Here is a 13,635-nt window from a genome sequence, read left to right on the forward strand (position 1 = left end):
TGCTTTTCCACAATTTCAGCCCGTGCACCTCGGTGGAAGCACTCTATGTAGAAGTCCAGTCTGTTGTTTCAACCTTCAGGAGGAGTCCACCCAGAATCCTTCTTTTTGTAGTCTTGGTAGGAACGTGTCTGTGGGTTAGTATGTTGTTCAGAGGTATGTTGGAAATATTCCTTGAGTCGGAGACGTTGAAAATCGGATTCTAGGTCACCACAGAACTGTATCATGTTCGTGGGGTTGGAGGGGCAGAAGGAGAGGCTCCGAGACAGGACAGATTCTTCTGCTGGGTGAAGAGTATAGTTGGATAGATTAACAATATTGCTGGGTGGGTTAAGGAAACAACTGTTGTGGCCCTTGTGGCATGTAGTAATTTAGATAGTTTAGTGTCCTTTTTCTTTTGTAGAGAAGCAAAGTATGTGTTGTAAATGGCTTGTCTAGTTTTTGTAAAGTCCAGCCACGAGGAAGTTTGTGTGGAAGGTTGGTAAACACGGACTTTATCATTTTTGTTCCCTAAATCATAGCGTCTACATATACTTCAGTTTCAATTAGGACTGGAATGTGATCTTATTTTGGAAATAGGATTCAGTAATAATGGATACCCTCTATTCTGTTGCTGCTTTGGGGAGACAAGATGGGCGAGGAAAAATTTTGGAGCAACTTCTGTTAGTGAAAGATAAAAGCTTTCAAGCAACACAGAGCTCTTCCTCAGGTCTTGGATGGTCCAATAAAAGATATTACATCACCTACCTTGTCTTTCTAATACCCTGGAACCAACATGGCTACAAAGCTACTGCAAACAACATTGCTACTTTGGTCAGGTCTATAATGAAAATGATCTATTAGGGCATGGCAGCAAATAAGCTGAGGCCAAGGAGCTAAACTTTGTTCCGTGACTACAGATTCTTGCCTTTATTTACTGCTCAGTCTAATTCTTTCATGATTTCCTAAAAGAATTTAAGAACCACCTCTCAATGCCCCATGTGGCTACTTCATGTCTGTCTTTGCCAGTGTTTTCTCCAGTAAAAAGTCAATAATAATTAAATTAGTGGTGGTCACCAAAATTGGTGCAAACATATAAAAAGGGTATAACCAAAATGTTAAATGACTAGAGACGTGACAGATGTAGGCAAGGAAGGGAAATGAAGTACCCATAAAGTCTTACAATGGGGAAAGAAGAAATAAATGGGTCTCACAGCAGAAGCATTTGTAGTTTTATTAGAAAGAGACATTAGCAGACAGTATCACAAAATAAAAAAAAATTAAAACAATCAGCAATGAAAACAAATTCAAAAACATATAAAAACACTAACCAGCAGATTTCTTCTTTTAATTATTTCATGTCTATCTATCTTACTATATTGCTTGCAATGACATCACTCTAGTTTAATGATTTCTAATTTTCCATCATGTATGGAAAGACATAGGGCCATTTTGATGCTCAGGGAACACAGTGTACTGAGAGAATAGATCTCTGGAACAGAACCTTCAATCATTCACATGATTTTCCTAGAATATCCTGAACTTTGCCATGTATTTAACTTTCACAAAATATTATGTCTTAAACATTTCACTGTTTCAGGGCGACTGCTTCCAAAACTGGCTGCAGAGTATACAGAAATAACCTCGTGTACTAGTGATATCCGGAGCACACACCATGAACAGGAAATCTAACAGATCCAATTCCACCAAGATACAGTGGTTTTTATAAAGGAAGTTTTTTGGTTTACATCCTCATGTGTTCAACTTTGCAAATGCATAACTTTAAAAACAAGTTGACAATTTATAATCTTAAACAATTGCCTTTTGTACCAACATTAACAAACTAAAGATATTCACTACTTTAAAAGAGCTATAATACTCTGACATTTCATCAGATTCAGAGCCTCCTGTTAGCACAACTAGTGGCAGATTAACAAGCAATGCAAAGGCCCAGATGTTGTTACTCCTCAAATTTTATTCACACTTGTCTCTGTGGTTAAATTCCATGTATGTGCCAGTGTTGGTTACACTTTCCTTGATGCAGTTGTCCATGCCTAGCAGTGAGTAAAATCATATTGACTTTTTTTTAAAAAGTACCTTATTAACCCCAACATGTTGTAAAAATGGGGCTATAAAAAAAACCCAAGGATCATGTCTGCAAACCCACTGAGGACATCCTCAGCCGGTGTAAACTGTCATAGCTCCATTTAAGTCAAGAGATGTTGACCTACATACAAGTTTTATCTTTCTCTATATAATTGTGTGGATTTTACATCCTGCTTCTGTAAATTGACATGAACCACAATGCAATGACCTAATAAGTGGAGTTAGTAGCTACCTTCTCCAAAGTGATTGCTTTAATTGAAAAATGTAACATCCAATCTTATATGTGCTACGACAGATTGCACTAACTGCAAATATGCCCATTGGACCAGGTTTATTGTTTAATACCATGGGTTGAATGGGAATACCCGATAGTAAGCAATATGCCCAGTAGAAGCATGTGTAATCTCAGACCTCAAAACTGTATTTTAAAATATAAATTCACAGAACCCTCCACCTTAACTAGTTTTTGGATTTTGTGTGTCACACAAAACACAAAGACAAGTCATGACCAGTGCAGACTTTGCTTTCTAAGACTAAATTTGATTATTTTTAAGTTCACAGAGGATGTGTTTTCTCTGTGTTCATCCTATTTAAAGGAATAAGGCCCTTTAATTTTCTTGTATTTCTTTAAACTAGGAAAACTCCTAACTTTATTAAAAATAAGAGTATATACATTTTAATATTAATTTCACAGCTAGAATAATTAAAGTCTGAGAACCATAGAATCTCCAATTTTAACTTAACGGTTAAGTTGAAATAATGAAAGATTACTAAGGAATAAGAATAACCTTACAAATATACATTCTCACACAGCATATTGCTTGGGGACTGAAATGGTTTGAAATATGAAATATTTATACCACCTGCAAAATCAAATTATTTCAAAGCGACCAAATATACTAATCCCCCTGCTGTATCATCTGCCTTATGATTTCAAAAAGGCAAGGATTTTGGTTAATGCCAATGCAAATAGAGCCCAAGTGCCATATACATTTAAGATAAAATGCTGACAATACAAAAGGTCACTGGATTTATATTATTCTTCAGTATGGTTTGTTTCCTGGTGGCATGTTGAACATTGTACAGTAATTCCTAAGAAATGTAGACATTTTAAATGCAGGCTTCTGTTTATTTATGCAATGGTTAAGGGACAGATTCTGATTCCTTTATTCACACTGGTCCCAACTGTGAGCTGGCCTATGTATCCCCTACCACCCCATACAGAGGAGTCACCATCAGGCAGCTACATCCTCTCTCCTACACCAGTAGATAGGGAGTCAATCTTTTGTCTCTGCCTCCCACAGTGCACCAGCCAGCCAACTGAGCCAGCACAGTGGAAGTAAGCAGTGCAAGAAAATGAACGAGCAAAGCCTGCTTCCCCACTTTCAGAAAGGGGAAAGTAGGGATTCAACTGGGACTGCATTACAATTTGGTCTGCGCTCTACTCTTGACGCAGTGTAACAACACACTGTCCTTTGTAAGGTGCCAGTCTTGTCCATTAAGCAACAGCTTACTCCACAACTAGTCACACTGATCTCAAGAGGGCTATTAGTGGAGTAAACTGCTCTTCAGTGTGAAAAAAGCTGTCAAAATTGGGTCCTAAATGATAAAAACCATTTTTCCCACAATACACTACATCTGCCATGCTAAAAATATGGGCAGAAGAGTTAAATGTTTATAGAAAGATACTGATACTGTATGTCCACTCTTAAAGTGAAATGGCCTCTGGTATTGTAAGCAAACACATCTAATGCAAAGCACAAAGTAAATCCATTATTTCAAGGCCGTTTAAATGATATGAATACACAGAATTTCAGTGCTTTAAATTCTTAAGTGCTCCAAATCTGCTGGGAACAAATAAGGAGTCTGTATGGAAATGTCGTACGGCATCCAGTTGACTGCATAGGCTTAGAGGTAAGGTGACCGTATTGCTAGTTTTTCCGCCGCTTACTCCTGGGAAGTACTTGACCACTTTCCGGTGTTTTGGGGTGACATGATTTCCGTTTGCTAACTTTCACATCTGGAAAGCTGCTGTGAAAAAAAAAAACAGAAAAGAAAATGTGTTTTGTAATCTGTTCTAAATGTAATTAAAAACTGAATATTTCTACTAAGAATTATAAGCACCCGGTGCACACCCTTCCTCTATATTCTTTGGGAGGATAAAACACAATATTGCTTTAACTTATTTGATCTGCTTCATAGCCATCAGTTCATGAAAATAAGGTGGAAAATGGAGCTCTTGGTATCAGGTTCCTCTCTACAAATAATATCAACCCAAAAGAACAGTTGTCAGCACAGAATGTCTCTTCCGCACCTAAGGGGGCAAATCCCAACCAGCCAGAGATTATGAACATTTATTGTCATGGAGTAAGGAGAACACCATACACTGTTAAAATGTGGAGTGGTTGCTCTTCAAAAAACATTTCAGTGAATTGACTTCTTCAGACTTCAGTGCAGTAAGCCACTCTTCAGGATGCCATCATCATGTTTCAAGCAAAGTATCAATTCTCTTAGGTACACAGACACTCACCATAAAAGTGACAGGCCTGATCATACAGAATTAATAAAAAGACTAAGCTGTTTAATCCTTCAAATAATACTTTCCTGGGTCTCTAAAATTGTTCTCTAACTAGTAGCACATGGTTCTTTCTTTACTGCTCATAACTTTCATTAAAATAGACATAAAAACTTTGGAATCACAGCCACCAAATGTGGTAAACCCATGAGTCTGAAGTCTGAGAGAATTTGAATGTGACTTTATTATAACATTTCCTATGAGGGCCCAACACTTTCAAAATAAAATTGCTACTTTTTAGGAAAATGGTAATCACATAGCTCTCTAGGGCTCTGACTCAAAAAAAGGTACTAAAGTATATAAGAACCCCACTGAAGTCAGTGGGCCAGTTCCTAAACTAGTGCAAATGGGCATAGCCAATTTTCAGCAGCTGAAGATCTGGCCCAATGGTAACATATAACTGCTTAAAGTTAAGCACTTATTTAAATGCCTTATTGGATTGGATTCAGTACCTTGCAGAAGCAAGACTTTAAATTTGTGAATCACTTAGCTTTTTTACCTCAGTTTTCCTATCAGTAAAATGAGAATATTTACTTCATAGGAATGTTGCAAAGATTGATCAGTTCTATTTTAGGTATTTCTAAGGCTCGTATCTCCATAGTACCTTGTTTACATGGGGAAATTAGTGTGCAGTAAGCTAAAGTGTGAATTAAAAACACACTAGCTACTTCGCACTAACTCCCCATGTAAACACTCCTATTGCACTTTAGGGGTGTCCTTGAGTGGTTTAGCCTAGTACATTTCCGAAGTGCATTAAGCTAATACGCACAAAGGCACTCAGTGTGTATTAAGAGTGTCCACACAGGGAGTTAGTGGGGAGTAGCTGGTGCACACCAGCACTTGCAGACTTTTTCCTTGTGTAGATAAGCCCTAAATGCTGTTGTCCTTACTTGAATTACACTTTGCAGGGGGAAAAAAAAACTTAAGCTTTGGAGGTTTGTTTGACAGGCAAAAGAAACCTTTTCTCTGTGAAAAAGGGGCTCCATTATTCTTATTCCAATACTGTAAACTTCCTAGCTGATAAAACGACCGTGTGTGCATGTGTGTTTAAACTGGTAACGAAAGGCCAATCTACTCAGTTTCTCCCAAGCATCCACACCCACCAGTGTGTATTCCGGCAGAGTCATGGAGTTGGAACACCTATACTAAATCTTGTTGCTTCCTGTTGATGTTCATTTTCCTCCCTCTAATCCTATTCCTGGTTCATTTTCTCACTGGTGGTATAGTCAGTTAAACCAACAAAAATGTGGTTGTTGCCCTGGGTATGCTAGAGGGAGAAGGCTACACAGAGAGAAAGTGAGTGGCTGCTGTCGTGAGAAAGTGTCCTCCACACTTTTGGGGGTGACTAGACAGTTTCTCCACCACCTGACCACCTCTCTTTCACCCTCCCTCCCATCCCCCCAAAATATTCCGTCTTGATAAAAGAATGGGTGCACAGCAAGGGGAATATTTTATATTCTGCCTTTTATTAAATATTTTTTTACAAAAATACATGGATTTGATTTTACAATAAATAACTTCTCATGTGCCATGTTTTGATGGTAGCTGCATCATTTTGGGGCTCTAACCACAGTAAATGTTAAATTCCCTTATTTTAACTCCCAGTTAACTTCCCACCCCTGAAAAAGATCTCTAGCCTGTTAGCATCAGTAAAAATTTCCTATGGCTCACAAATAAAGAAAAAGATTATAGAACAGAGACTAAAGCATGATATTCATCTTTAACCTGCAGTACAAAGCAATTTTGTTAACGATAGAACAAGATATTTATGAAGAGTTTACAAAAGGAAAATTTCACTGAAGCAGGATGTCAGCTATGGAGATATGTTTTAGAAAAGTTATTTAAAACTATAAACTGAACTCTGTTTTCTAGGTCAGTTAGCTGACATTCTTGCCTCACAAGGCTCTGCTGCAGCTGAAATTAAATGTTTATTGCTTATTGAAAACACAACCATCAGGCACTTTCTTGGTGTTACAAAGTATTGGAAGAGTAATACAGTTGCTCCCTTCGGTGTTTCTGAACGAAAAGAATAAAATTCTCTTCATTTTTATTTTCAAAGATAACCCTCCAGTATCACGGCTAACGTTGACAAAGCAGTATAAGTAAGTTATTGAAAGAAGTCTACTTAAAATGGAACTCTTCCTGGCAATAAAGAGCTTGAGAGAAGTTACAAGTGATATTTGCCATAGCTCCCTATTAAAAAAGGAACTTGTGGGGAGTTTTCTTGAGACAGTCCCCATTTGCCAGAGGATCTTCACACTTAGTACCAATGAATTTTCCATCACCAACTCAAAGAAATAGGGGGGTTTTCCTTATTCGCAGAGTTAATTAAAACTGAGCAGAGTGTTGCAGTAGTAGGTACATTTAAATTAGGCAGCTAAATTGCATATCTCAGACTAGCAGCTTGGAATCCCATGTAGTGATGACATGAGTGACATAATGTTCACCAGTCCATAGCTATTACAGTACCAGAATTCTCCACAAAAATACATTCTGTTTTTTACCATTTGCCAAAATTTGTACAGGAAAAATCATCTGGCTAAACTGGGAATTTGCAACTGAAAGTAAAAATGGAAAAATCTGAAGTGCCAAAATTACTGCCTCCAACAACTGGAGCAACTCGTATTTCAGACCCCAGTCCTGCATTGAAATGAGAGCGGAAGGGCCCCAGCACCTGCATGAAGCCCCTGCAAAGTCACTGACTGTGTCCCTGAACATCAGGGTCAACACTAGAATGCTCCTTTGGTGGTTTGTGTGATCCTAAGAGCTCCTGAATGCCCACAGGCAAATGTATGTAACTGGACCTGATCCTCAGCTGACCTAAACAAGCTGGTGTGTGCATCCCAATCTCTGAGTTCCCTTGAAGCATTCCCCTACAGAGTCCAGCCTTTAGCCATTGGACAATCTCAGAAACATTCATAACAGATCTAGGTTGCTGCAGCTTTTTTATAAGTTTGCCAAATACCAAAACGTCATTTTTCAAACATCAGCAACAGAGCTATTTTCAAAGTATTCATAACACAAAACAGGCTGGAGTGGTTTCCTTTGGTATCTATTTACCGGATTCTTGCAAATTAACCTGTTTCAGTCAAAGTTCTCTGGGCACGTGACATGCATGCAAAGGAAAGGGATATAAACCTTCATGCTTTAGAGCATTAGTCAACCTCTAATTACATGGACCCTGGATGGTATTCAGAGCACTTGCTGGTGCTCAAATGGTGCTGGTTTCACGACCTTTTTTCCAGATACTAAATTATATTACATACATTAAATACTTTCTTAATGTTACTTTTCCTATAAACAATTGCCATAGTTGCCACAGGATGTTATTTGATTGTAAACGAGAGGTAGTGATTTATGCAGACATGATGGATAGAGGAGATTTTCCAGGAAACACTTTCTATTCGGAGGTGATCTGCACCATAGAAAAGTTAGGGAACAATTGTCCTTCCAATGCAGGATTGTTTCCTGAAGTACATTTATTAGTACTTTGCTGGGTCCAGATTGAAGTGTCATTTCCTAAGCTCAAGCAGATGGATCACACCGGTGTGAAGTATTTTCTGATATTTACCTCACTATTTCTATCAAAACCCTGCTCTTGTACTACCCAAAGTAATCTCTCTCCACCCATAAAATTTATACCTTTGATGTTTTTGTAGACCATTATTTGGTCTTCAGTTAGTCACTGCTTAGCCAGGCAATTATCGTGGCAAATTAACTTAATACTTCCTCTAGTCCATTGATAATTTTTGTTATTCCCTTCTGATAATCTCTCTGATTTCTTAACATCTCTCATCCAGAAATCAATTTAATATTCCAGATCATACCAGAACCGATTAGACACTGATTATTGCCTCCCTAATCCATTACACGTCTCTGCCAAGCAGTATGGCAGCACAGGTGGCCAAAATAATTTTGCTGTTCAGTATATATACTCTTGTCTAATATGCTCTTCACTATCACACCCAAGTCTCTTTCAATTTTACTTGTTTCGAGCTTCCTCCCACTTAATCTGAAATGCATACACAGTATCATTAGTTTTCATTTTCTAAGAAGAAGCTAACTTTGTTATTTTCCGCTCTCTAGGACTCCTTATACACTGTTGCCCAAGAAAGAACTCAGTGTTCCAAAATATGGCCCTCAAAACTGTAACAGAAGCCATTCCATGACGCAGCAGCCACGCATATAGTCATCCATTTGCTGAAATGTATAAACAGTTAGGAGGAAGGGGATACGCCATGAAAAGTGCAAATATAGCTGTTTTTAGGGATATGGGATAAGCACTAGACTGGGCAGGAAGCAGAGTCATTGGTTTAAGGGAGCACAGTATGTCAGCAAGAAGCAGAAACAGCCCGAGGACAATTATAGGCCAAGTGCATCAATCTGTAATGAATTTGCATTCCACAAATCTGGAGACACTGGCTACCTGAGGATTACATAAATTCAAAACATACAACTCTCTGCTCTCATACCAGCTTCATTTTGTTCTGTTTAATAAAAACTTGAGCTTAATTATCTATTTAAATCTGAAGGCTATTATAAATTATTCCCCACCAAATATCCCTTCATCTTAGTGCATAAAGTAAAACCCTAATCCCTCTCTGCTATTTTTTTATCTCTTCCAAAAAATACATTGGAAAACAATTTATGTTTACTTGGGTTTCAAGAAGTTTTAGAAATACCAATTTTATTTCTATAGGAATGAATATTTCATATAACCCTCCCTCTATCCCCGTATATTTAAGCAAATTTAAAAAAGATTTTTCTAAAGTCATCCAAAAAGTATTGCTATACTACTTAAAAATAAATTGTTCATTAAAAAATCCCACACTTAAAAATTGACTTAATATTGCTTTTGTTCTCAGAAGCAGTATACAATTAATTTATATTTACTTTGCAGAAATACCCTAAGAGTATTTTGACAAAATGTTCGTAAAATATTAAGCCACAATATAAAGGTTCACTATCAGGTCAAGTTTTGTTCAAAATGTAGAGTTTATAAAAGAAAAATATTATTTAAAAAAAAGTTTACAAAACCAGAGCCCCATACAAGCCTCGTTTATTGAAACTGTAATTTCATTTTAAAAGCAAACATCCCTTACAATATTTACAACCCAAATATAGCAGAATTTAATTTATGCATGAGAATCAGTGAAATTCCCTAGAAACAAAAATTAAACCCACTAAGTTTATTTTCTTTGTTTAAAGAAAGGTTAAAGAAAACAGCAAAAATAGTGAAAAGTTAGATTATTAAAATTTAAAGACCTAAAAAAATTAAGCCTGGTTGTGCTGTTCATTTACTTTTTTCTTCGTTTTTGAAGTGTTATTAATCACATAGTTAAGGAAGTTTACATTTTAAAGTTTTAACTGTACTGTACTTTTAAAATGAACCTTTATTCTGCAAACTATGTGGCGATCATTACACATGACAGGCAATCAATTGGCACAGTAATGAAAAGCTGATGTAAACACTTAAAGTCCAAACCAAAGTACTTACTTCAGTATATAAAAAGAAAGCAACAGCATGAGGCCTCGATGCAGGAAGTGCACTTAAGCATATGTTTAACTTTACACATATGATCAGCTTTCACAGAAGTAAGCCAAGCCCACGCTTAACATGCACAGGCAGGTGACTTTCTGAATAAGTAACACTGAAACTTTATAATTATTACTGAACAGAACAGATGTGTGTTACACAAACCTTTTTTTTCATCCAATAGAGATTAAAAACAACGCAAGGGCCCTCTCGGCAAACCTTCATTCACATGGTCTTTGTCTTTACTGGGGCTGTTCACTTGAGTTAGGATTTGCAGGATCAGGACCAAAATGTGGGGCTCTTGTGTCACAGAAGCTTATTTAGAAACAGGCTTGTAGTTAGATTACAATCACACAAAGACAGTGGCATCGATCAGATCCCTAGTGGATTTTTGTTCATATCAAAAAAACACCATCCCATGGAAAGATGCTGTACTAGAACTGTTGAGACTGTTACAAGTCAGTTACTGAGATGTATACGCATAGCTGCCTTGGAATCTGCAACACCACTCACATGCTGAACACTTAAGTTCAGTCTCTGCAAAACATCGATACATCATCATTAAACATTCATTATATTCATGAAACCTTTCAAAAATCAAATTACTTAAGAACCAAGTATTCAGGAGTAATGTTTTAAGTCAGTCAGGAAACTAGACTTGGAAACTAGACTTTGAAACCACTATTTGAGGTTTTGTGATCCCACAATACCAAATACCCAGTTCAAGGTGACAAATATCTCACTGATTTGTAAACAATGCAAATACACTGAAAATAAAAGGTCACTAATCCAGATGTCCTGCCTGGCGCAACTCCTGTTGAAAATCCCCCTCTTGACCACTCACCAGACCACTGAGGGAATCCAGCCATTGGATCCTGTGAGTTTTAAGACTCTGAACTGGGCACTGTTGCTGTCTTAGGGGCTCTGCACATGCTCTCAGGGTGCAGTTCCACCTGGCACTGCCTAAGAGTTCCATACACAAGGCTCTCTGTCCAGCCCCTAGAACTAGTGCTGACTCAGCCAGACTTCCCACATAGCTTAAACACACCCTCTCCCAGAACTTGAGCACAAAGTATGAGCCTTCTGATTTCTCTCTCGAAGGGGGCACATGGTAGCTGTAACATATGAAATGCACAGACACTGCACAGAATTCTCTGTCTTTAAGAAATACACAGATCAATACAAAAAAACTTTACATGTATTTATTTCCCTTTCTCAGTTTCCTCATCATTCCAGAGCGCTCTTTGGGTTGGGGTCAGAGTCACCTGGAGCCATCCAAGCCATCCATTCTGCAGTACATGGCCTGTGTTCTGAAACATGGAACCTTCTCCCTCAGCTATCACGGACCTTGGCTGGAATGTGCCCTTCCTCCCTCTCCTGCCAAGAACCTCCCATCTCTCTCAACCCTGTGAATTCATTTTAAAGGCTAGCATCACTACCTTGATGCCTTTATTCCACTGCTGGTAACTTTCCACTCTCAAAGCCCCCAGCACTTGTTGAAGGAAGTTGGAAAAAAATAGTTTCTCCACTCAGGCAACCTCTTCAGCATACCTATTGTCCAGTCATTAAATTCTAATGAACATTGTCACTGGTCTGGCAGAGACATGATACAGCCCCCTGCCAGCCCATGGCGGATACCACATTTACACAGAGACATTCAATGACAGAACCATCTTCTCGGTCACAACTTTATAGTATCAACCCGAATTTATAAATTGTATAGATAGATCACCCAAATCATCACACTGCTTCATTGCTAGAGCTGAAATTGGATAATCTGCCAGTAATATAGAATTCATTAGGTCAGAACATTTATAGTATGCATGCCACAAAATGTGAAACACTAGATTGATGAGCTTTACAACGTCTGAGAAATAGAAAACTCAATATAAACTGTTTACCGTATCTATTACACGGTACATAGTAATGTTCATGCTGTCTTTAAAGTGAAAGTACATGTTGCAGAAACCCCAAAATCTCATCGTGTGATGGCTTTTTATAAAAAAGTATTTTTCTATATTGTTCCTATATTAGAAGTGCTACTAGATTTCCAAACTCTTTACCGCCTATTAAATGGATAAGATGGAAACAGCAGATGTCTTTAAACTGTGCTTGTGAAGAAATCCATTTATATTCACTTTGAACAAAAAAAGTAGGAGAAACACAGACTGAGCTCTTGTAGCATTTCACTGTTATCAGACAGCATTCGGAGACAAAGTTTCAGCATCTAATAAATCTCTTAAAATCAAATTATTTTAATTCTGAATGTCAATATCAGTTTGACAAGGTACAACGTCTGCAAAATTCAATTAACTTAATAATTCATGCTAAATTCTTATCCGAGGGGTTACTGTAGGTGGCACAGTAGGTTAATGCACAAGCCTCTAACCCTCTGTCACCGTAGGTTCAAAGAGTTTAGATATAGGAACAATTTCAACAAGTTTGGAAGGGCTCAGGGCACAATTATACTCAGAGACCAGCACACAAATGACAGTTTTTGTGAGATTACAGGCCCCAATTCAGAACAGCATCCCTATTCAGGACAGGACTGACACACACATGTGCATTTGAAGTCAATGGGAGCTAAGCACATCCTTCAGTGCTTTCCTGGTGCAAGGCCAAACTTAGGAGTGATGTAAAGTCCTGCTCCTGCAAAGACTTAAGCATATCCTAGCTTTACGTACTGTGAGTAGTCCCATTAAAAATCAATGAAGATATTCACAGTATGTAAAGTTACACACATGCATAAGTATTTGTAGGATCAGAGCCTAAATCAGTAATGGAGTACACTGATTAAAAAAGAGTTTACAAGGTAAAATGTTGATATATACCTGTCCCCCACTTTCACGAATACTAAATTTTATCCTTTAAAAAAAGTTAAATCATATTCAAGATCACAGAGTAAAAACAGATTTAAACACAGATAACAGATCCTTTTTTTGTCAAGCTGGCATTGATTTGATAATGGTACTTTATTATAATAATGGAATTGTTATAATAAAATATAAAACTAGTGATATCTTCACCTCTAATAAGCCCATCACTGATTGACTTAGCTCATAAAGACCGCTTGCAATGGATCTGCATGGCTTTATTTAAAAATATCTTGTTACATTAGTCAAAACAAAGGTCTGACCATAAAGATATAGAAATAAACGTAAGGTTGTTATTAATTTTACAACTATTCATCGGAGGTGTTTTATTATTAGCACTTTGTACAAAGCATTCCACAAACCACAGCTACATTTTTTTATTTAAAGAAACAGTCGCTGTGTGAAAGTGAACCATAAGGGTGCTGAGCAAGTTTGTAGAAGTTGTTCATTCTAAGCATCCATTTTCATTGCACTAGGCTTTCCATTGGTGATATGCATGCCAAGGCTTTTAATAATGACAGGTTTCAGAGTAACAGCTGTGTTAGTCTGTATCCGCAGAAAGAAAAGCA

The 13,635-nt window shown here is 37.6% G+C and overlaps 1 protein-coding gene across 6 annotated transcripts in view; it reads right to left on the minus strand.

The window, feature by feature from the left end:
• Positions 1-1,167: 1,167 nt before the first annotated feature.
• RAD18 (RAD18 E3 ubiquitin protein ligase) overlaps positions 1,168-13,635 on the minus strand; it is a 123,197-nt gene continuing 110,729 nt past the window's right edge. For 2 of the 6 annotated variants that reach the window (XR_012159775.1, XR_012159772.1), the window contains one exon: positions 4,025-4,113. Coding sequence is in view for 3 of the 6 variants with exons in the window: in XM_073351211.1 (XP_073207312.1) it covers positions 4,014-4,113 (100 nt within the window). In the remaining 3 variants the exon portion in view is untranslated. Of the gene's footprint in view, positions 4,114-13,635 lie in introns of all 6 variants that reach the window. The other 4 variants (XM_073351211.1, XM_073351210.1, XM_073351209.1 and 1 more) reach the window with 4 other exon arrangements.

Source organism: Lepidochelys kempii, chromosome 7 (assembly GCF_965140265.1).
Source record: "Lepidochelys kempii isolate rLepKem1 chromosome 7, rLepKem1.hap2, whole genome shotgun sequence".
In the NCBI taxonomy this organism is placed as follows: Eukaryota; Metazoa; Chordata; order Testudines; family Cheloniidae; genus Lepidochelys; species Lepidochelys kempii.